Below are 19,670 nucleotides of genomic sequence, written 5' to 3'. Positions count from 1 at the left end.
CTAGCAGGACACATACATAGGGGAGGGGAGGTTCTGCCCAGGTGACATGGTGACCAGTCGGGGGCCAGGGCCTTCACAAGGCAGCCTCTCGCAGCAGTGTCACCAGCTCCCACTGAAGGGCCAGCCTTGTGGCAGGTCAGAGCCAGGTGGGACCTTCCCACCCCAGTGCCTCCCAGCAGCCTCCAGCACCTGTGTCCCTGTGGACCGTGCCGAGCAGCTCAGAGCCCTGAGGCATGGGGTTGAGCACCTGCAGCTCCTTTTTCTTCTCCTTTTTTATTTTTTTAAAAGTCTCCTGCATTTGGGTGAGGAAGGGGCTTGGGGACAGGCGGAGAATCAGCCCACAGGGGCCCCAGCAGCTCCTCCCTCCGGGGATGCCGTGTCCGCGGGGCAGTGCCGGAGGCCCTGGCGTGGACCACTGCTGGAGCACTCAGGCTAAGGAGGCGTCAGCGGGAGGAGTGTGTCTTTGAGCTTCTCCAGGAGCAGCAATGCTTTCACAGCCAACACCCTGCAGTCCTCGTCGGAGTCCTGCTCCGCCACATCTGCCAAAGATGAAAAGAAAGTGGGCCGCAGCAGTGTCACACGGCTGGGCAGGCCTGCCGTCTGCGGTTTCCTCAGGGAAGTCTTCCTGCACAAGTTCATGGGGCCCCGCGTGGCCCGGCGACCCCCACCCCCTCCCCATGGAAGCAAAGGGCTTTACTCTGTCCCTGTGCGGGGGCAACGTCCCGCTCCCACTGCAGCGATGGTGGCAGTGGGATGGAAGAGACCCACTGTCTCCATGGGGAGGGCACATGTGCCCAGGACAGTGCGACCTGTCCCAGGACGCAGGACGCCACCACACACCGGCAGCACTGCCCACAGCCGTCCTGACACGTGATCAGAGCCCCACTGAAGGGTGCTCTGCAAACCCACCAACATGACAAAAGGGGCCCGGGACGGCCCGCACTGGAGGGGCCCTGCCTGGACCCAGGTCCGGTAGAAAAGACAGAAATAGGCCCTCATCAGACCCTGGGCATCCACACGGGGCAGCAGGTCAGACCCTAGAGTCCCGGCCATGAGCCCCGGGGGTGGAAATGCGTGCGCTGCTCTGGACAACTCCAGTGCCTGCAGACGGGAGGTCACGCTGGCTCCAAGAATGTTGACGGGGGAAAGTGTCAGAACACTCACTGGCCGACCTGATTCCATGGTGCTCACTGTATGGTTCTTGAAACCGTGACGAAGTGTTGGAATTTTCCACAAATACAGACCTCATCCCCCACCTCAGAACGCCTTCCCTTGCCCCCCCCCGCCCCGCACAACCCCCCAAAGCAACCCAGTAACAGCCACGTCCCCATCCCCTGCCAGGGGCCACTTCGTGTGCAGACGAGCGACGGGACAGCCCCAAGGCCTCTGCCATCCCCATGCCCTGGCCCATGACGACGCTCCGGGCCGCACCAGCCTCCTCCCGCCCGCCTCGCCAACGCAGCTGGGGGCCCGGTGTTTACCCGCCAGCCAGGGCCCAGCTTCCAGCAGCTCGTCTGGCAGGTCAGTCAGCAGCCGAGCAGTCGGAACGCTGAGCAGGACAGCGGAGACCGCAGACAACAGGCCTTGGCGCACGTAGCTGAAGGCAGGAAGGCCGAGTCCTGATGGAGCCCCGGGCCACAGAGACCCCACATCTGCTCAGGGTTACGGCAGACCCACAGACCACCAAAGCACACCCAACCCCACCCTCCCCTTCCCGCTCACAAAGTGCCAGGCCAAGCTAGGATCGCCCCCGCCTCTGCTATCCACATCACAGCAGGATTTGGAACCCCATCTCTGTCCATATGGGACCACTGCCCTCAGCCCCACAGCCACTCACGCATCACCGTGGAAACGAAGGGTCCACACAAATTCCAAGAGGGCCTTGCCCATGGGCACAGCCACCTGAAACAGCAGAGGCCATGGGCAGGGGTCGTGGCACCCAGAGATGCCCACCCTGGAGCCTGTGCTGCGTCCCAGGTGAAGCTGCCACTTCCAACTCACCGTGGTGTTCACAGCCAGGTACATCATGGCTCCTAAAGTGTGGGCCAATCTCCCAAGGACCAGTTGGTCCTCTCCCAAAAGGTCAAAGGTCACCAGAGGCCTAAAACAGAATCCTGTAATGTGCAGGCTGGGCCCTCGGAGCTGGCTCCCAAGACCTGGGCCACCAAGGGACACCCAGTACCCGGATGCTCCTCACTGCCTGTCCCCGGGCAGCACCCAGAGCCACGTGAGGTGTTGGACAGACGCAGCGTGGCTCCTGCCCACCAGCCAGAACCCACCACCTGTGACAGGCTGCGGCTCCGGACACCCTCACTTCACCATTTAAGCTTTAGAGGGCCACCACCCAGATTGTGACCTGCTGCTGGGACCGCAGACCCCACCCCGGGAAGCCGCTCGTCTGCAGGGATGTGCAGGCCTCCCGCTCACCTGTCAAAGTGCTGAATGAGGGGGAAGAAGAACCAGCCAGCTACCAAGCTGAATTCGTTGGGGCCAGCATCCGGTCCCCGCCGGGCAGAGCCCTGCAAACATACGGTGCTCACAGGCACCAGCCCTCCCCCATGTGGAACTCGGCTGTGGGCACCCGGCCGTCCTGTGCGCCGCTGGGGGTGAGCAGCACCCGCCCCCCCATGACAGCCTGGCCCGAGTGGACCCTGATGACACAGCACACACCCCGTCACTTCTTGCTGACCAAGAATCTCTAGGGCCTTTTTCACACTCACGTGCACAGTCACGTTTTGAAACCACTCCACTTTGAAGCCCCACGGCACCTGTCCCGTCTCTCAGTTTGTACCCAAACCCCCTTCACAGGAAGGACCCTAGTGTGGGCGCCATCCTGGTCCCGACTTGGCCCCGCTCAGTGTGGGCGGCAGCTGGAGGTCACTGAGCACGAGGACCTGACCGGGTCCTGGCTGACCTGAGAGAACCGCCAGGTCTTGTTTCTGATCCGCTCTTCCACGACCACCCGCCAGGCGGGAGCCTCGGTGCTGCTGGACGGGGAGGCGGGACTCGGGGAGCCGACCTGGGCAGCCTTGGGGAGGCGCCCCGGCCGAGACAGCTCCTGGGCCGCCAGGGTCAGGACCTAGAGGAGAGGGATGACCAGGACGTTGTCACTGCTCTAGGGAGGCATGGTACTTTCTAACACTCCGGGTAAGCCAAGTGCCCTTGAGCCCTCCGCTCCCTGGGCAGTCAGCCCTCACAGGCGGCGCGGAGAACGCTCAGGGACCACGCAGAATGTCAGTTCCAAGCATCACAGGATCACTTCACGCATGTGCGGACAGGAGAGAACGTGGCCGTGCTCCCTGGCAACAGCCCAGCGGCCTTGCTCCTGCACCCAGAGCCCCTTCTAGTCCAGAACCTCATCCAACCTGGTGCCCAGCCACCTGAGAAAGGGAATGAAGTTCTGACCCAGGCTGCACACGGACAGGCCCAGAACAAGTGCAGGAAGCACTGGCAGGGTGGCAGAGAGCAGCCTGGTGCTTGCAGGTGCCAGAGCACGGGAGCGCGTGCCAGGGGCTGTTCCTCTGAGAGCGACACAGGATGTAGTCACACGACACTATCCAGGCACCAAGTGCCACTGAACTGCAAGCACCGAGATGGTGACCTGTGCGGTGCCATCTCTGTCTTCCTGTTTCACCACATAAGATGCACACACTGTCACACTTGCCATACTGACTTGTGCATGCCCAGCTCAGCCGCAGCACGTCATTCACATCACGTGGCCATCGCCACCATCTCCCAAACTGGAGCACGGTCTCCGTGAAACACACCCTCTCCACCATCTACTTCCTGTTTATAATTTTTTTTTTCTGTCTGTGATTTTGATGACCCTAGAGACCTGCCTCTCGTGAACAGCTTTTCCCACTGAGCAGTGTCCGATAGGTTCACCCACACCATGGCAAGTGTTAGAACGTCCTTTGTTTGTAAAACCAGATAACGTTCTGTCACATGGACGGGGAATTGTACGGCAAGAGAATTTGTCTTAATAAACCTTTTGTCTGAGGCAAAGGACGCAGCCTCCACGGAGTCCCATGCACTGCTAAGAAAGCCCCAGACAGGTGCCAGTCCCAGCCCTTTGGGTCCAGCAACAAGGGACCAGGGGAGGCCTCTGGTTCCGACCACGTGACTTGTGGCAAGTACCCACTCCCCTCCCCTCACGAGGGCCGCTTGGGCCTGGCAAGTGGGACACGGGGCCTGAGCACTTACGTCCAGGATGTCCATGCGCTGCCGGAGGCTGAAGTTGATGGCATAGAATTGTGAGGTCAGATACTCCGCTACCTAAGCCAGGCACGCGAGAGGCTGCTATGAGCCGCCACTCGGGTCGGGCCCCAACGCAAACGCTGCCCGGGCGGCAGGACCATAGCACTGCCCCGGGGACTCACCGGGGCCGGGTCTGTGACCACGACTGCCACTAGGGCTCGCTGGCGCAGCACCTCGAACCCCACCACGCTTGTCTTCTCCTCCAGGTGCAGCAGCACCTTGGCCAGCTCCACGCTCACCTGCACGCAGGGGTCAGAGGCCTCAGCCCCCGCCTGCCCTGGGCCCCCGCAGCCCTCTGCCTCCCCGTCCCAGCCATGGGCCTCCTGGCCAGACACACGACCACTGAGGCACATGCCCCTCTTCGACATCACCTGCCCCACTCACCTCGCGAGTGGCGGCTGGGCTCCTGACGATCAGCCCCTCAACAGCTTGCAGAGCTGCCTCCCAGCGCTCCCAGTCCTCCGAGGAGGTCAGGGCTGCACAGAACAGACGGGCCTGCGCTGGTCCTCAGCCCTGACCTCGTGCGAGGCAGAGCTGGCGGACAGGGACTGGGCACAGGCCGTTCCCGCGGTGCAGCCACCCCAGGGCAGGTGCTCGGCGGGGCTCCCGTGGGGGAAAGGGCCCACCTTCCACACAGTCCCGGAGGTAGGCAGGCGCCTTACTGCTCTTCAGCTCTTGGTCCCCGGACATGTCATAGGGGACAAGGTCGTCGTCACTGAGGAAGCAGCAGAGGCCCGTGGGGCCCGCCCGTCACCCAGGGGCAGGCAACAGGCGGGCCGTGCTCCTGACTCACTGGAATTCACCCCAAGTCCCCAAAGCCTCAGGAGCCGCAGACTTTGCTATCAGGGCGCTCGCGGAGAGCGGCAAGGCTGCAAGGCTGACCCGCGACCTCCAGACAGCGTGGGCTGTCCACTCCCATGCTCACGTGTGTGGGGCTCTGAGGCCAGCCCAGGGCTGCTCCCCCCTCTGCCGTTTCCACCTGAGATCAGCCCCTACCTGTCCAGGTCAGAGCCCGCGCCCTCCGCCTGGGCCGGAACACCACCACCTTCCGTGCTCCCTCTGTCAGGAGCCTCTGCAGCCACTGGAGCAACAGCCGGGCTTTGGAGAACAAAGAAGGAACCCTAGGGGAGGCCCCACACAAGCTTCTGGCCCCAGGCAGTGCTTCCCCTGCCCCCACCCGATGCTTCTTTACCCGAGTCTCAGCAACTGGAGCCCAGGATAAGGTAAGGGAGTAGCATGCGCGCAGAAATGGGCCATGACCGGCCCCCCGAGCCCAGAGCGCAGGGACCATGGGGCTTAGGGACCCTCACCTCGCTTCCGAGGGGCTGTCAGCCACAGGCTGGGCCGCCACCAGGGCCAGCAGCTCTCGGCTCAATTCATCATCTTCATACTGAAAGGCACACAGGCTGGAGCTGGCGCGGGTAGTGACGAGGGGGCAGGCCCAGGGCCCCCAGAGCCTCCACCATGGCCCACAACTTCACTAGTCTCCGCACAACAGCAGGCAGCACTGGATGTGCAAGGTCAGGGGAGCCCACCCTCCAGAGGGGCTGGAATCCCGAGACATCCCAGGGGCTCAGCAGGTGGACAGGAAGGGACGCCTGTCCGCTGTGTCTACGTCCTGCCCAGAGAGAACACTTCCAGATGCCCCAGGGAATCCACCTGGGGGCATGTGTTCAGGACCTGCTGAGGGGCTATGACCCCATCCCCTTGGGGCCACCAGGGCTAGTTCCATGCCAACATGCAGGTTTGTGGGCCCCGGGCAGGGAGACACTGAGGGTGCAGGCCTTGTTCACCTGGAACCTCAGGGGAGGGCCCTCGGGGTGGATCCGGGCACTGGCTACTTCGGCCACAATCATGCCCAGGCGGCGCACGGCAGGCAGGCTGCTGTCCAGGCGACTCTTCACTCCCGCCATGAGGCTGGCCAGCAGCTCTAGAAGCAGTGACACCCACAGGCTGAGTGCTGCGGGCGTGCTGGGCAGGGCGGGCATGGGGCAGGTGCCCACGTCCTGCTCACCGTCCCGGCTGTCCCGGAGCTCTGCCTCCTGCAGGTGTGCCAGGCAGATGAGGACAGCCTTGCTGACGTAGCGCTGCTGAGGCAGAGGTGCGTGGCGGATGGCACTGCTGCTGCCCCACGTCTCCAGGAGCTCCTTCAGCGCCTGGTGGGAGGCACGGCCCGGCCCGGTTAGACAGCTCCACCGACCTCCCCAGCACGGCATGAGACTGCATGGCCCTCAGCGCCACCGTCCTCACCCGCGGCCAGCCCGAGAGGGGCTCTGTTCCAGGCAGGAGTGTTGGGAGCGGCAGGGATGGTGGGCCGGGCCGCACTCACCTGTACGAGGAGTGGGCGCCGTTGGCTGTCCATGGCCAGGTACCCCAGCAGGCTCTGTAGCATGGGTGTCTGTGACAGAAGCCGGGCACCATGTCACCATCTACCAAGCCAACACCCACTGGCCACATCATGGGCCGAGGACCATCTGGCCGGGGGCCCCAGAGCAGGGTCTGGGATGAGGATCAGCAGGGTTTCCTGGGCGACTGAGCTCCGCTCCGCCTGCTATGGTCACGTCTCCCAGGCCCTGGGGCCGCCCTCAGCCCTCGCCCTCGCCCTCACCCTCACCACGCTCTCACCGAGTATCGATACTGTAGGAACAGAATTTTTCGGGTCATCACAAACCGGGCCTTCTTACTCTTCATCACTAGGTTCCCCAGCAGCCGGGAGAGGACTTCAGGCCTGTGAGGCACAGTCGAGGAGAGAGAGCAAAGCGTGATCTCCAGAGACCTCAGCAGGCCGGCCCTCACCCCCCGGGCTCTGTGCTAACCACCAGGAACCCAGTGCCTGCGCCGCAGCTGAGCCAGACCTGAATTCTCCTTCCCAGTGAACGTGGAAACCAGAAGAGCCCCGCACCTCAACACCAGCGGACTTCCCCTCCCTGGCCTGGCCGACCAAGGAGACAGCCTCTCCACGGGAGCTCGGACTTGCTGTCCCTGGAACCCCCACCTCCTGCCCTCCTGGCTCCTTACCCCGAGGCGGCCTCCACCAGTCCGGTTAGCAGAGCCTCCATGGCCCGGTCGGGCACACACTCCACCAGGCGCCAACAGACCCGCTGCCAGAGGCAGTTGCCCTGGGTGAGGGCCATCAGCTGTGGCACCAGCACGCCCAGGATCTCCTCTGGGGGAAGCACATGGAAGCCTGAGCTGGGGGCCCAAGGGCACCCAGGGTCTACGCTGGGGGGTGGGGGTGCAGGCCCAGGTGACGGGACCATCCTCCCGCCCCACCAGGATGGCAGACACAAAGGACAGGGAGACAGCTAGAAAGCACTGGGGGCTCCTCCCAGGATCGGAAACACTCACTCTGTCTCCCGTGGACACAGGCTTTCCCCAGCACCTGAGACAAGAAGGAGATGGAGCAGTCCCAGCCACCTGGCACGAGAAGGAAAGGGGGCAGTCAGGGGCAAGGCCACAAGGCGACTCCCAACTAAGTGCGAGCAGACCTCCTTTCTGGACAGGGCATCTCTGTGTCATGAAAACACCACTCGGGCAGCCCCGGTGGTGCAGCGGTTTAGCGCCACCTGCAGCTCAGGGTGTGATCCTGGAGACCCTGGATCGAGTCCCATGTCAGGCTCTCTGCATGGAGACTGCTTCTCCCCCTGCCTGTGTCTCTGCCTCTCTCTCTGTGTCTCTATAAATAAATAAATAAAATCTTAAAAAAAAAAAAGAAAAAAAAAAAAAACACCACTCCTTTCCATCTAACTCCAACTGAAATCCCAGTAGCACTGTTTCTAACCGGAAGCACCCATCATAATTTCAAACAGGCTTTCACCCTCCTGCTCGCCCAATCACCACGGAGTAGGGCCCAGTGTGGAGGCACAAGGAGGAGGCACCGAGGGGTGGCCCAAGCAGTCAGCCACATGGTGCGGGTGGCAGGCGTCTGAGCCACCCGCAGGGAGCGACAGGGCATGGGGACACGTGAGGATGGGAGCACCAGCTCCACCAGAAGCGCCAGGAGGACGGTGCCCAGCATGAGACAGGACGTGCATGATGCAAACACAGCATCTGCCACCTAAAGAGGGGGCATCCGAAGTCCTACAAGGACGAGGATGCAGCCGCCCAACGGAACCACATGTGGTCTAGATCTGCTCTCGACTCATTCAGAACATGCTGGGGGCTTCTCCCAGCACAGACGAGGAAGTGGGGCGGCCCAGCTAAGCCGAGACAGACCCCGTGGGCTCAGCAGACACAGGCATGCCTTGCCTCAGCCTGCTCCCTCACCCGGTACAGTGGCAAGGCCTCCCTCGCGGGGTAGCCACGGGGGCCACATGAGCACAACTGAAGGGCCTCAAGGAGCGCCCGCGCATGGCACCCACTGCACAGTCTCAGCTGCTGGGGCGCTGGACACACAGGGGCAAGACCCTGTGCTCACCCCACGGCGGGAGAGCAGGCGGTCCAGACACCAGGGCCCACCCGGGGTGGCGGAGACTGAGCGCGGTGAGTGGCCTGGCAGTGAGCAGCCCCACCGGGTCGGCTTCACCAGCAGCCCAACCAGGAGCTAAAGGAATCAAGGTCATCTCCATCTCCAAGGTCAAGAGCCAAGAAGTGGGTGACGCTCAGCCACTGTGACCAGTACAGGTCCCTACCAGCCCGCAGACCTGCCAATGGCATCACCCAGAGAATCCCTTCTCCAGAGGCTGTGAGAAGCCGGGGGGGGGGGGGGCAGTGGCCAGAGAAGAGGGCTTGAGGACAGCGCAGAGGGCCCCACACCTCGCAGAGAGTCCACCACGGCCTGCAGCACCCGCAGGAGCTCCTCGCCGAGCAGAGGGAAGTAGTTCTGCGGAAGGAAGGCAGCCAGGTTCTCCCGCTGCAGGCGGTTGCCCAGGTGGTCGGGCAGGCCCACCAGCTTGGCGAGGAGCGTCTCCTGGAGCAGCGGGAAGGCCGGCTCGGCCAGCTGCCAACACTGGCTCTCCATCACGGCGGCCACCCTGCCGGCGCCCAGAAACTGGGCCAGCAGCTGCACCATCTTCATCAGACGGAAGCTCGGGCTGAAGCAAGAGCAGGCGTCATGCGGGAGCCGGGAGCCCGCGACCCACAGCTCACCCCGCACCTAAAACCGATGGTTAAATCCCCCTGGCAGCCAGCCAGTCCCGTCTCCCGCTCCACACCAGCTCTGCGTGTATCTCAGCAACCGCAACCCAGCTGTGCCACGACCCGGGGCCACGTGCAGCCCCGCACGACGCAGTGTCTGGGAACTGCCTCGAGGAAGGTGTCCCCATGAGTTTGCTGCAGGGCCAGGTGGCTCACTGCACAGCAGAGAGGCACGGAGGGAAGGGAGGGAAGGAAGGGGCCCCACGAGGACGGCAAGGCCCACGGCCTAAGCCACCGGGATGGGAACGCTCCTGCTCTCTCCCTTCACCGACGGGGCAGGACCCAGGGCAAGGGCCTCTTCATTGCCAAGGAGATTAACACAACCCCCTTTAAATTCTCCAGTGCTCCGCCAGGGGCAAGTCCTACTCTCAACCTTTCAGGACACCGAATTCCCGCAGCTACTGGAGAACCTGTGGGCCCGCAATCCTTTGCATCACAAGTGACCACATAATCAGACCGAGCCCCACTCACCCAGCCATGCCCTCGATGGACTCCATCAGCACCAGGAAGGCTTGGTCCGCAGGGCCCTCCAGAAAGAAGCTGGCCCATGGTGCCTCCAGCTGGCCGCCCGGCAGGAGCTCCAGCCAGGCGGGGCTCAGCCTGCCCACCAGACACCGGAGCAGGGCTGAGAAGTGCATCCTGGCAAACTCCTCCTGCTCCCCGGGAAGGGCCGGGTTCTCCGCTCCACCGAGATACCGCTTCAGGGACCCCAGCGTGGAAAGGATGCGGTCGCCATCCTCGGAGGAGGAAAGAGTGTGAACTGCTTCCCGGACGGTGAGCCGGACTGCAGAGACAGCTGGGTCCATCCTGGAGTCCATGGGAGACTCAGGTGAGACGGCCACGGAGCCCCTGGCAACCACGCGGGACCCGCTGTCAGACTAGACGTGGGTTCCACATTCTCTCAGAACCCCCACCCCCTGGCCCCTCTTGTTAGGTGGCTAGGGACCCCATCTCTCTGCACCCGCAGGATCCTCCCCTGCCAGCACCAGCCATTTCTACCAAGAGTTGGTTCCCAGCTCAGGGCCCTCCTGGTACCCTCTACAGTAGGTCCACTGGACCTCAGGGTCACAGCTGGGGTGCTGCTGGCATCTAGTGAGGGGGTGGGAGAGGCCCAGGATGCTGGTCAACGTCCCCTATGTGCAGGACAGCACCCACCACAGGGGATTATCCTAACTCCTGCGTCGGCGGCGCTAAGGCCGGGGACCCTGGACCCCCGCATCCTAGCTTCTCTCCCAGGAACCCGTGTCATCTGCAGTATTTCTGGTCAGGCCCCTCTGCGGGGTTCAGTACCACTAGGTAGGTGGTCTGTCCGCGCACCCGGCCACTAGCTAAGGCTGCATCAGGGGCGTGGGGGGGGGACCTGGGGGACGGGAGGGGGGCCTCCGGGGCGGGAGGGGGACCTCGGGGCGGGCGGGGGACCTCGAGGCCGGGAGGGGGGCCTCAGGGACGGGCGGGGGCCTGGGGGGGCCAGGGGGGGCCTAGGGGGCGCCCGGGGGTCTCGGGGAGGCGCGCACCCGCTGGGTCCCGGAGTCTCCCCGCGCGCTCCCGGCCGCCCCGCCGCTGCTATCTCTCCGCTGATTCGGCACGGCCGCCGAGGCCCAGTTCTGCACGCGGTTCGTGGCCTAGGCCGTGAGACCTCGGGGCACGAGCTTCCCACGCGCTGGCAGAGCTGCCGCTGAATTTTTTCGAGTCCGTGAGGCCGGTGCCCGCGGGCACATCGCGACGAATCTGCCGCGAAGCCCGGGACCCGGAAGAGGCGTGGGGCGGGTGGCCGTGTCTGCGCCTGCGCCGAGCGCGGCGGGGCGGGACCTGGGGTGGGCGGGGCCGCCAAGGCAAGGGTTCCCCGCAGCAGGTGGCCGCTTTCCGAGCGCAGCTCCGGGTCCCGGCGGCCGCGCGGGGGCAGCAGCGCCGCGGGCGGCCCGGGAAGGCCTCGCAGCGAGGCGCCGGTCCCGCCTCGGCTGCCCCCCGGGGAAGTCTGGGAAGATGCGTTCCCTCCGCGCGCACTCCTTAAATGCCTGCTGCGTACAGCCAGCCTCTCCAGGCCCCCGCTTGCGGGTCAAGGGCTCGCATGAAGAACAGGCGCCGTCCGTCCGCGAAGTCGGCAGGGGCGTTAGGCAGGGGAGCCTGCGGCTCCGGCTGTTGAGGCTCGGGTCACGGCCTCGGGGCGCTGGGGGGGTCCGGGGGGGCCCCGCGCTGGCCGGGAGCCCCCTGGAGACGCTCCGTCTTCCCCTGGTCTCCCTCTCCGATCCCGTGCGCTCGCGCGTTCTCGCTCGCTCTCTCTCTTTCTCTCAAATGAATAAATAAATAGAATCTTTTTTTTAAAAATGTAAGCAGAGGGATCCCTGGGTGGCGCAGCGGTTTGGCGCCTGCCTTTGGCCCAGGGCGCGATCCTGGAGACCCGGGATCGAATCCCACGTCGGGCTCCCGGTGCATGGAGCCTGCTTCTCCCTCTGCCTGTGTCTCTGCCTCTCTCTCTCTCTCTCTCTCTGTGACTATCATAAATAAATAAAAAATTTAAAAAAAAATGTAAGCAGAATGAGGAGCTCCGATTTGGACGTTGCGCCAGGCGTGCAGGCGGGAGGAAGGGAGCAGGGGCGGGGGGCAAAGGTGCAGGGCAGGGCTGGGCCAGGCAGGCCGCCCCTGCGGAGTGGGTGTGGGCTGCGACGGGTCGCGGGGAGGACGATGCCCTCCTGGGCCTCTGGGAATCCCCCCGAGTCAGCTCCTGGATTGGAGCCCGGCTCTGGAGCCCGGACAGCAGCTCCGTTGGGCCTGGATCCCTGTGTTGAAGCATGGGAGACACACCCCCAAAGCCGTTAGGTGTCCGAAAAGTGCCTTTGTTGTTTGCTCCAGGCAGCTTCACATTTGAGCTAGACAAACAATTTTAAGTGATAATAATTTTCACTCGGAGACGTTGAGGTTTGCTCCTGTATTTGGCAGCCAGCACTCAGTTCTGGGAGGAGAGTCTCCAGTCGTTCCGTGTGACCCAGTTCTTCCTCCACTTCCTCCACCGACACTTGGAGACTCCTCAGCCATGGGGTTCTGACACATGACAAGTGGCCCTCTCTGGCACACCGTCTTGAGACTGATGCCCTCGGCCGGGAACCCTTCCCAGACTACCTTCCCGTTTTCTCTTCTCTCACTCTGTGCTTGCTCTTCATTGGATTCCCCTTGAAGGCTATATTTTCTCTCTCTTTTTTTCCATCTCTCTGTCTTTTTGCCCTGCTTTCTGGGCAATTGCTTAAATCTTGCCTTTCAGCTTTCCTGATTTAATTATTTTCTTTTAAGATTTTGTTTATTTGAAAAAAAAAATAAAATAAAATAAAATAAAAAGATTTTATTTGTTTGAGAGAAAGAGAACAAACGGAGTAGCAGAGGGAGAGGGAGACACACGCTGCCCGTAGAGCAGGAGCCCGACGCCAGGCTCAATCCCAGGACCCTAGGATCATGACCTGAGCAGAACACAAAGCCAGATGCTTAACCCTCTAAGCCACCCAGAAGCCCCTAATTATTTATTTGTTTGGAAAATCCTTATTCAGAGCCTTGAGGAGAAGCGGGGCCCTGGGACACCCTGACCTTGGACCTGTACTGGTTACGGGTCATTGGTTGTGGCCTGGGGACACTGACACACATCCTGCCCCTGCAGGTGGGGAGGCTCTCTCTGCACCTCCACCTGCCCTGCCCTTGACCTGTCACTCTCCCGGGCCACATTGGATCCGTGCATTCAATGCTGTCTCCCTCCCCTTGAGTTCTCCTTGGCCCTGGGTCCCTTCACCTTTGTCCTTTTGCTGTTGCTGGAGTCACACCTGGGAGAAGAGGAGCCATTCAAGACTGTGCACGGCCACTGCTATAACCAGTGACTGCTGGGTGTCCCAGGGCCACCCACTCCCCAAGGCCCCAGGGGAGGACACTTCCTGCCTCCTCCAGCTTCTGGCTTTCTCTGCACCACATGACCCTGGCCTCTGCCTGTCTTCCCACGGCCTTCTCCCCTGTGCCTCTGCTCTTCTGTCTTTTGTAAGGACACCCAAACTCAGCATGGTCTCATCTCAAGATCCTTAATGATATTTGCAAGAGCCCTTTTTTCCCAAATAAGCTTACATTCACAAGTACAGAGGAATTCACAGAGTTGGGATTTGGACCTACCATTTCAGGGACCACCATTCAGCCCATCATACAACCTATACCTCAAAGTAAATTAAGGTGGCTCCCAACCCCATTTCCCTTGCCATATCAAAGGGAGAGGGATGGGCCTCACAGGACCCTCTGTGCATGGCCCGCACCCTGGGCCCCACGGCACACTTGGCTCTGGGGGCTCCTTGGCCCTGACCCGGCCCTGTCCAGCTTCAACTTCTGTCTGGTGGGAGCATGAGTCCATGTGCCCCTGCTAAAGCAATCACCTCCTTCTGCCTCTGAGCCAGCCAGACCAAGGCTCACACTCAGAAGAACTGTTTTCCAGAGAAACTGTTTGCATCTGTTTTAAGCTTGTGTCCTTGGGAACCTCCATCTCTGCAGAGCTCACTGGCTGGAAAGCGAATGCTTTTCATTAAGGTGGCAGGAAGTACCTGAGTCCCAGCCAGTGTGGAAGAGGGAAAGGTCCACTGGCTAGCGGGGGAGGGGGGGGGAGCGGCGCAAAGCAAGCTGCCTTCTCCTGCCGTCGGGGCCGCTCTCCGTGCGTCCTCAGGATGGGCTGCCCGCGGAGGAAGACCCTGTGTTTCTTCCTTATTTTCGCGCCTGTATATCTGCATGGGGCTTTGTCACAGGAAGCCAGCCCTGCAGGGCAGAGAAAACCATTTTTCGAGAGGCTCCGAAGGCTAGAAGAGCAGGTGAGTATACCCGCCACTCGGGGCAGTTGCGTGTGTTAAATTCGACAGCCCATGCAGAAACGGCGTGATGAGCGCCCACGCTCTGGGGACACAAACATGAAGTGTGGGGTGACGCTACTGTCACCTACAGTTGGCAGCCAGCTGGGCTCTGCTATGAAGTCAAACCAACTGACAGTGAGGACTGGCTGGGAGGCGGGGTGGAAGGGCCGCGGAGTGCCCCGGAGGGGTACTGGGTGTGCTGGGCGTGGGGTGGGAGGCCTCAGGCTCTCTGCAGGCACTCCCCGCTTTGATCCCCACAAACCACTCACAGAGCCCACCCTGCCCTACATCCACTCAGGGGCGAGGGTCACAGGTGAGGCCGTGGCGGGGGGCAGGGGGTGCCACAAGCCCTCAGCCCACAGAGTGCAGCCCAGGGACCTTGGGTTCTTCGCCCACATCTCTGAGCAAGGCCACCGTGGGCTGGTTGTGGTAATGGGCCTGGCCCTCACGCAGCTGCCTGCAGGTCAAATCCATGGGGATCACGGCCGGTGCATGGGCAGGAAGGCTTGTCCTGCGTCCTCCCCAGCCTTCAGCCCCTGTGCCTGCTGTGTCTCCTCTCTACAGTTCCGGAGGTTCCAAGAGGTGACCTTAACACACCTGCAAGGCCTTGCCAGTAACTACAACCTGTCCTACAACATTGACACTCGGTTCCAGAGCCTGGCCCAGGACACCCAAGCGGTGGCTCTGGCGGTGAACCAGTCGCAGGCCACCCTGCAGAGTGACCTGAGCCACCTCAAGACCTGGATGCAGAAGACACGGCGCAGAAGCCGGAAGGTGGACTCTAGGCTGCTGGCCTTGGGTGCTGCCCTGAGTGAGAGGGACAGGCAGCGTACCCAGGAGGGGAAGGAGCGGGAAGCACAGAGGGATGCCCTCTCCCACCTGGCTCTGGACCTGAGGGCCCTGCAGGACGCGCTGGCTCGCCTCACACACCTTGTGCAGGGCCAGGGTGCCAGGCTGGCTGCTCTCGAGGGGCAGCTGCAGGTGGCTGGCCCTGGCACTGTTGCCCCGGGGCTGACCCCAGCACAGCCCCCCACCCTGCCTGGGCACCCAAGCCCCAGCTCCCCAAGGCTGCAGAGGGGAAGGCAGGTGCTCAGAGCTTCACCTGCGACTGGGGACCCACCCCAGGACTTTGCTGGCCATCCGCAGGGGACACGGGCACCTCCTGGCCCAAGCAGCCAGTGGGCATGGCCCCCCGAGAGCCCAGGAGAGAGTAAGTACCACGGCCTGCCCTTACCCCGTTGGCCTCCCCTCTCCCCATTCGGGTCTCCTTGGGCCTCCGCTCCCCTCTGAACAGCCTTCCCCCTGGAGCTGTGTGGAGAGGACGCTGGCTTCACAGCCCCATGTACCCCCAGAAGGAAGAGGGGCCATGCAGGTCATGGCCTGGCATTGGGAGTGGATGTGTGCATACGGCTGAGGTGCCGCAGGGGCGGGGCAGTAGATGACCCCTCCGACTTGGTGGTCACTCGCGGATGGTCACTCAGGACTGGCGGGATATTACTACATCCTCAACCGTCACCAGCACGAGCCTCCCAGGCAGGCCTGGACCTCAGCCGCACCCCGTGGGGCTTGTGCCGAGAGTGGAGGCCCCGCTGCGAAGCTGACTCTGCTTTGCCATCTCGGATCTCCCAGGACAGGGTCTCTGGCTGCAGCCCTCCTGACATTTGGGGCCAGTGCGGGTGTCCCCAGTGCGGTGGGGGTTTAGCAGCAGCCCCTGCCTCTATGCGCGCAAGGCCAATCCATCTTTAACCTGCGTTTTAACTAGGTTGCTTCTGTGTCTGGCTCAGCAGCTCTAGGGCCCCACTAATCTGAAGAATGGTTTCCCTCCACCCGGGTGGCTCTGGTGGCCTCACCAGTGAGGCAGGGCTGACCAGCTGGCCTGTGAGGAACCACCAGGGCTCCCAGGATCCCAGGAAAGATTTGGGGGTCCCCAAAGCTCAACCCATGCTGTCTTGCTCCTTGGGGGTCCCCAAAGCTCAACCAGAACTACAGATATTTCTAGATGTCTTCAAGGGGGGGTTGGTTGATTATCTCTGGTAGCATCTGCCCTACGTTATCATCATATCATCATCATCATCATCACCATCATCATCATTTTAGAGAGAGAAAGAAAGCAAGCAGGGGGAAGGGGCAAAGGGAGAGAGAATCTCAAGCAGGTTTCCCGCTGAGCACTGAGCCCGACATGGGGCTCGATCCCATGACCCTGAGATCATGACCTGAGCTGAAACAAGAGCTGGATGCTCAACCAGTGGAGCCCCTGCAGGTGCCCCCTGCCCTGCATTAGGACAGGGGTCCCTGAGGTGAAGACAGGGGCTGGGGGCTGCCCACAGAACACCCTCCATCCTTGAGTCCAGTGGGCAAGTGGGTTAGAAATGTAGGTCCCCAGCCTGCCACTCGGAACCTGGGACCAGGTGCAGCACCCCCAGGCCCCCCAGCCCATGGACCCTCTGTCAGGCAGACCTGGAGAGGGCTGGCCCCAAAGACATCCACATCCTGATCCCTGGACCCTGTGGGTACCCTCACATGGCAAGAGGACTCTCCAGCCACGAGCACAGATGCTGAGATGGGAGGGGATCTGGGATTAACACCGGGGTCCTTGTAGAAGAGGCAGGGAAGTCAGGGTCCGAGGAGCTGTGCCCAGGGATGGAGGGAGAGGGATGTGCTTTGAAGATGCAGGAGGGGCTGTGAGCCACGGAGCGAGGGTGTCTGTGGAAGGTGGAAGGGAGGGAAGGATTCTCCCTGGGCCCTCGGGAGGGAACCAGCCCTGCCTGCCCCGTGATTTTACTCAGGGGCCCCGTGTCTGCCTTCAGACCTCCAGGAACAGGAGATACTGTACTTGTGTGGTTTGGGGCCTGCAAGCTTGTGGGGCTTCTCACAGAGGCTCGCTCCCGCCGAGGCTATAAGACTGCCCTGGCTCCCAGTCTTCCCACCCGGAAGATGGGCTGATGGTGCAGCAAGGACCGTGGGGACCCTGCACGGCCAGCCCCACGCTCCGTGCTGATGCAGGTCAGCCACGGGCTCTGAAGCCCACGGCCCAGAGCAAGGGCAGTCCTGCGGCGTGGACGCTCGTGCCTCTGCATAGTGCCGGGTCAACTGTCCCCTCTGTTGCAGCCTGTGACGTGGGCCCTGTGCTGGTCTTCCCGAATGCCTCCACCCAGAACGTCGCCTTCCTCAGCCCCGGCTTCGCCTCGGGCCTGCGAGCCCTGTCTGTGTGCAGCTGGGTGCGCATGGCCTCAGGCCACTTGGGCACCCTGCTCTCCTATGCCACCGAGGAGAATGACAACAAGCTCGTGCTGCACGGCAGGGACTCCCTGGTCCCTGGCTCCGTCCACTTTGTGATTGGAGACCCAGCCTTCAGGGAGCTGCCCCTGCAGCCGCTGCTGGACGGCCGGTGGCACCACGTGTGTATCATCTGGACATCCACACTGGGCAGGTACTGGGTCCACGTGGACCGCAGGCTAGTGGCCACGGGCTCCCGCTTCAGGGAGGGCTACGAGATCCCTCCAGGAGGGTCCCTTGTGCTGGGCCAGGAGCAAGACAGCATGGGGGGCGGCTTTGACAGCTCTGAGGCCTTTGTGGGGAGCATGGCAGGCCTGGCCATATGGGACCGGGCACTGGTCCCTGGGGAGGTCGCAAAACTTGCCACTGGGAGGGAGGTCCCGGGGGGCGCCATCCTGACACTGGCCGATGCCCAGTGGGTAGGCGGATTCGTGCAGCGGGCGAACTGCAGCTGCCTGGAGCTGTGTCCCTGAGGCCTGGGCACGCCCACTGTGTCACGCTCTGGGCCGGACAGGAGCAGCCTCAGCAGCACTCAGCACCCTGACCCCTGCACAGCCCCTAGAGGGCCCCTCTGCAACTGGGGAGGGGACCGGGCAACGCGGGAAGGGAATGGGCAACAGGTGGAGCGGGGCCGGGCGAGGACGCAGCCATTGCCGCGTGGAGTCCTACGGGCTGTGCCATCATTCAGGCAGGGAGCGCAGGACCCCATTGGGGCCTCTCATCTGGGCTGCGTTTGCAGCAGAGAACCCCATTTTCCTGGAAACCATGTGGGTGCATTTGAGCTGCCGTGGCCCTCCCCCGGGTGGCTTGTGAAAGTGTCCCCCTTGCTCTCACATCCCTCAGGAAAGGGACCGGGAATCCATTTCCTGCCCCCAAAGCTACCACGCCCTTGGCTGGGTGCCCTGGGGGTTCCCCTGGGGGTTCCCCTCGTGGCTCAGGAGCAAGCTATTCAGAAACAAACATGGCCAGGGAGGCAGTGCCCTTAGCTGCCCCGCGGGAGCACCACTGGAGCATGCGCCCTAAGGCCCACCCGTGAGACCCCACAGCGCACGTTTTAGCAAATTTACTGAGTTGTGCAACCATCATCACAATCCAGTTTTAGAGTGTTTCCGTGTCCCGCCCCCCGCCCCCCCGCCAGTCATACCTGTTAGGGGCCACTGCTGTGCCCCCAGCTCCGGCGACCCCTGACGGCTCTCTGGGCTGAATGGCCTGTTCTGGGCCTTGGACGGTTCACCTAATGGAGTCACGTGCTGTGGTCTCATGGCGCTTCATCCCTGGTGGGTATTTGGGTTGCTTCCAGTCTCTGGCGTTTGTGAATAAAGCTGCTCTGAGCATGCTCGTTGCAGCCCCTTGTGTAGAAACAGGCTCGTTTCCCTTGGGGTACCTGGGAGCCGAGTTTCTGGGCCCTGTGGTGCAACACGTCTGGACTCTCAAGGAAACCGCCAAACTGGTTTCCAGAGCGGCTGCCTCCCACCAGCCGGTGTGAGCACACCTGCTTGGCCGCGGCCTTGCCAACACTACACGTCGTCAGTGTGACATGTATTTTGACAAATCCGCACGGTGGCCCATAAAAGAACAGGCACCGACAATAGGCGCTAAGTTTCGGGGCGGTGAACAGCTGCGGTTTTGGGGACTCCCAAGGAAGAACCAAACACAAGCTCATGGGATCAGGAAGGAATGGGGGCAGGCAGGACAAGAGGGTATTCGGGCGGGCGGAGGGGGCAGTCATGGAGTTCAGAAATAGGCTCAGTTCTTAGGACTTCCCCCTCTTTGTTTTTCAATTTATTTTTATTTTTAAGGACTCCCCACACCCAACGTGGGGCCTGAACTCACAACCCCGAGATCGTCACATGCTCCACTGACTGAGCCAGCCAAGTGCCCTGAGAACCCGCCCCCCATTTTATTTTTTTAAAGATTTATTTCTGTATTTATTAGAGAGAGAGAGAGAGGGCATGTACAAGGAGCCTGGGGAAGGGCAGAGGGAGAGAAGAGTCTCAGAATCTCCAGCGGACTCCCGGCAGAGCGCCCCACATGCGGGGGTGGGGGGGAGGAGAGGGCCCTTGATCATCTGACCCTGAGATCACGACCTGAGCTGAAATCAAGGGTCAGAGAGGACACTTAGCCAACTGAGACACCCAGGAG

General features: G+C 62.3%; 2 protein-coding genes across 3 annotated transcripts; one reads left to right on the top strand and one right to left on the bottom strand.

The window, feature by feature from the left end:
- Positions 1-254: 254 nt before the first annotated feature.
- Positions 255-11,169, bottom strand: TELO2 (telomere maintenance 2). 2 transcript variants are annotated; one of them, XM_077906082.1, is made up of 21 exons: positions 10,908-11,169; positions 9,865-10,242; positions 9,013-9,290; positions 7,606-7,674; positions 7,276-7,423; positions 6,883-6,985; positions 6,587-6,655; positions 6,272-6,413; positions 6,051-6,187; positions 5,568-5,647; positions 5,254-5,355; positions 4,884-4,972; positions 4,642-4,733; positions 4,380-4,496; positions 4,204-4,275; positions 2,915-3,079; positions 2,428-2,519; positions 2,002-2,101; positions 1,838-1,902; positions 1,482-1,597; positions 255-539 (listed from the first exon to the last, which is right to left on the bottom strand). In XM_077906082.1, the coding sequence occupies exons 2-21, from the start codon at positions 10,209-10,211 to the stop codon at positions 433-435; spliced, it is 2,490 nt and encodes an 829-aa protein (XP_077762208.1). In that variant the 5' UTR covers positions 10,212-10,242; positions 10,908-11,169; the 3' UTR covers positions 255-432. The 2 variants fall into 2 exon arrangements, with proteins under 2 accessions (XP_077762208.1, XP_077762209.1); XM_077906083.1 differs by having other exon boundaries at positions 9,865-10,200.
- A 2,274-nt stretch (positions 11,170-13,443) lies between these two features.
- Positions 13,444-18,855, top strand: PTX4 (pentraxin 4). Its single transcript, XM_077906087.1, has 3 exons — positions 13,444-14,213; positions 14,817-15,462; positions 17,361-18,855. Exons 1-3 carry the CDS (start codon positions 14,073-14,075, stop codon positions 17,999-18,001), a joined length of 1,428 nt encoding a protein of 475 aa, XP_077762213.1. The 5' UTR covers positions 13,444-14,072; the 3' UTR covers positions 18,002-18,855.
- Positions 18,856-19,670: the final 815 nt, after the last annotated feature.

Source organism: Canis aureus, chromosome 8, assembly GCF_053574225.1.
Source record: "Canis aureus isolate CA01 chromosome 8, VMU_Caureus_v.1.0, whole genome shotgun sequence".
NCBI lineage: Eukaryota > Metazoa > Chordata > Mammalia > Carnivora > Canidae > Canis > Canis aureus.
The sequence above is the reverse complement of the archived record's forward strand: the minus strand, read 5'-3'. Positions and strand labels throughout refer to the sequence as shown.

Bases quoted from the DNA above. Each gene is read 5' to 3' on its own strand.
- PTX4 (XM_077906087.1), top strand. From the start codon at position 14,073: ATGGGCTGCCCGCGGAGGAAGACCCTGTGTTTCTTCCTTATTTTCGCG. The intron at 14,214-14,816 runs GTGAGTATACCC...TCCTCTCTACAG, and splicing joins TCCGAAGGCTAGAAGAGCAG to TTCCGGAGGTTCCAAGAGGT. The intron at 15,463-17,360 runs GTAAGTACCACG...CCTCTGTTGCAG, and splicing joins CCCCGAGAGCCCAGGAGAGA to CCTGTGACGTGGGCCCTGTG.
- TELO2 (XM_077906082.1), bottom strand. From the start codon at position 10,211: ATGGACTCCAGGATGGACCCAGCTGTCTCTGCAGTCCGGCTCACCGTC. The intron at 6,656-6,882 runs GTGAGAGCGTGG...CTTCTGTCACAG, and splicing joins TCCTACAGTATCGATACTCG to ACACCCATGCTACAGAGCCT. The intron at 2,102-2,427 runs GTGAGCGGGAGG...ATTCTGTTTTAG, and splicing joins CTCATTCAGCACTTTGACAG to GCCTCTGGTGACCTTTGACC.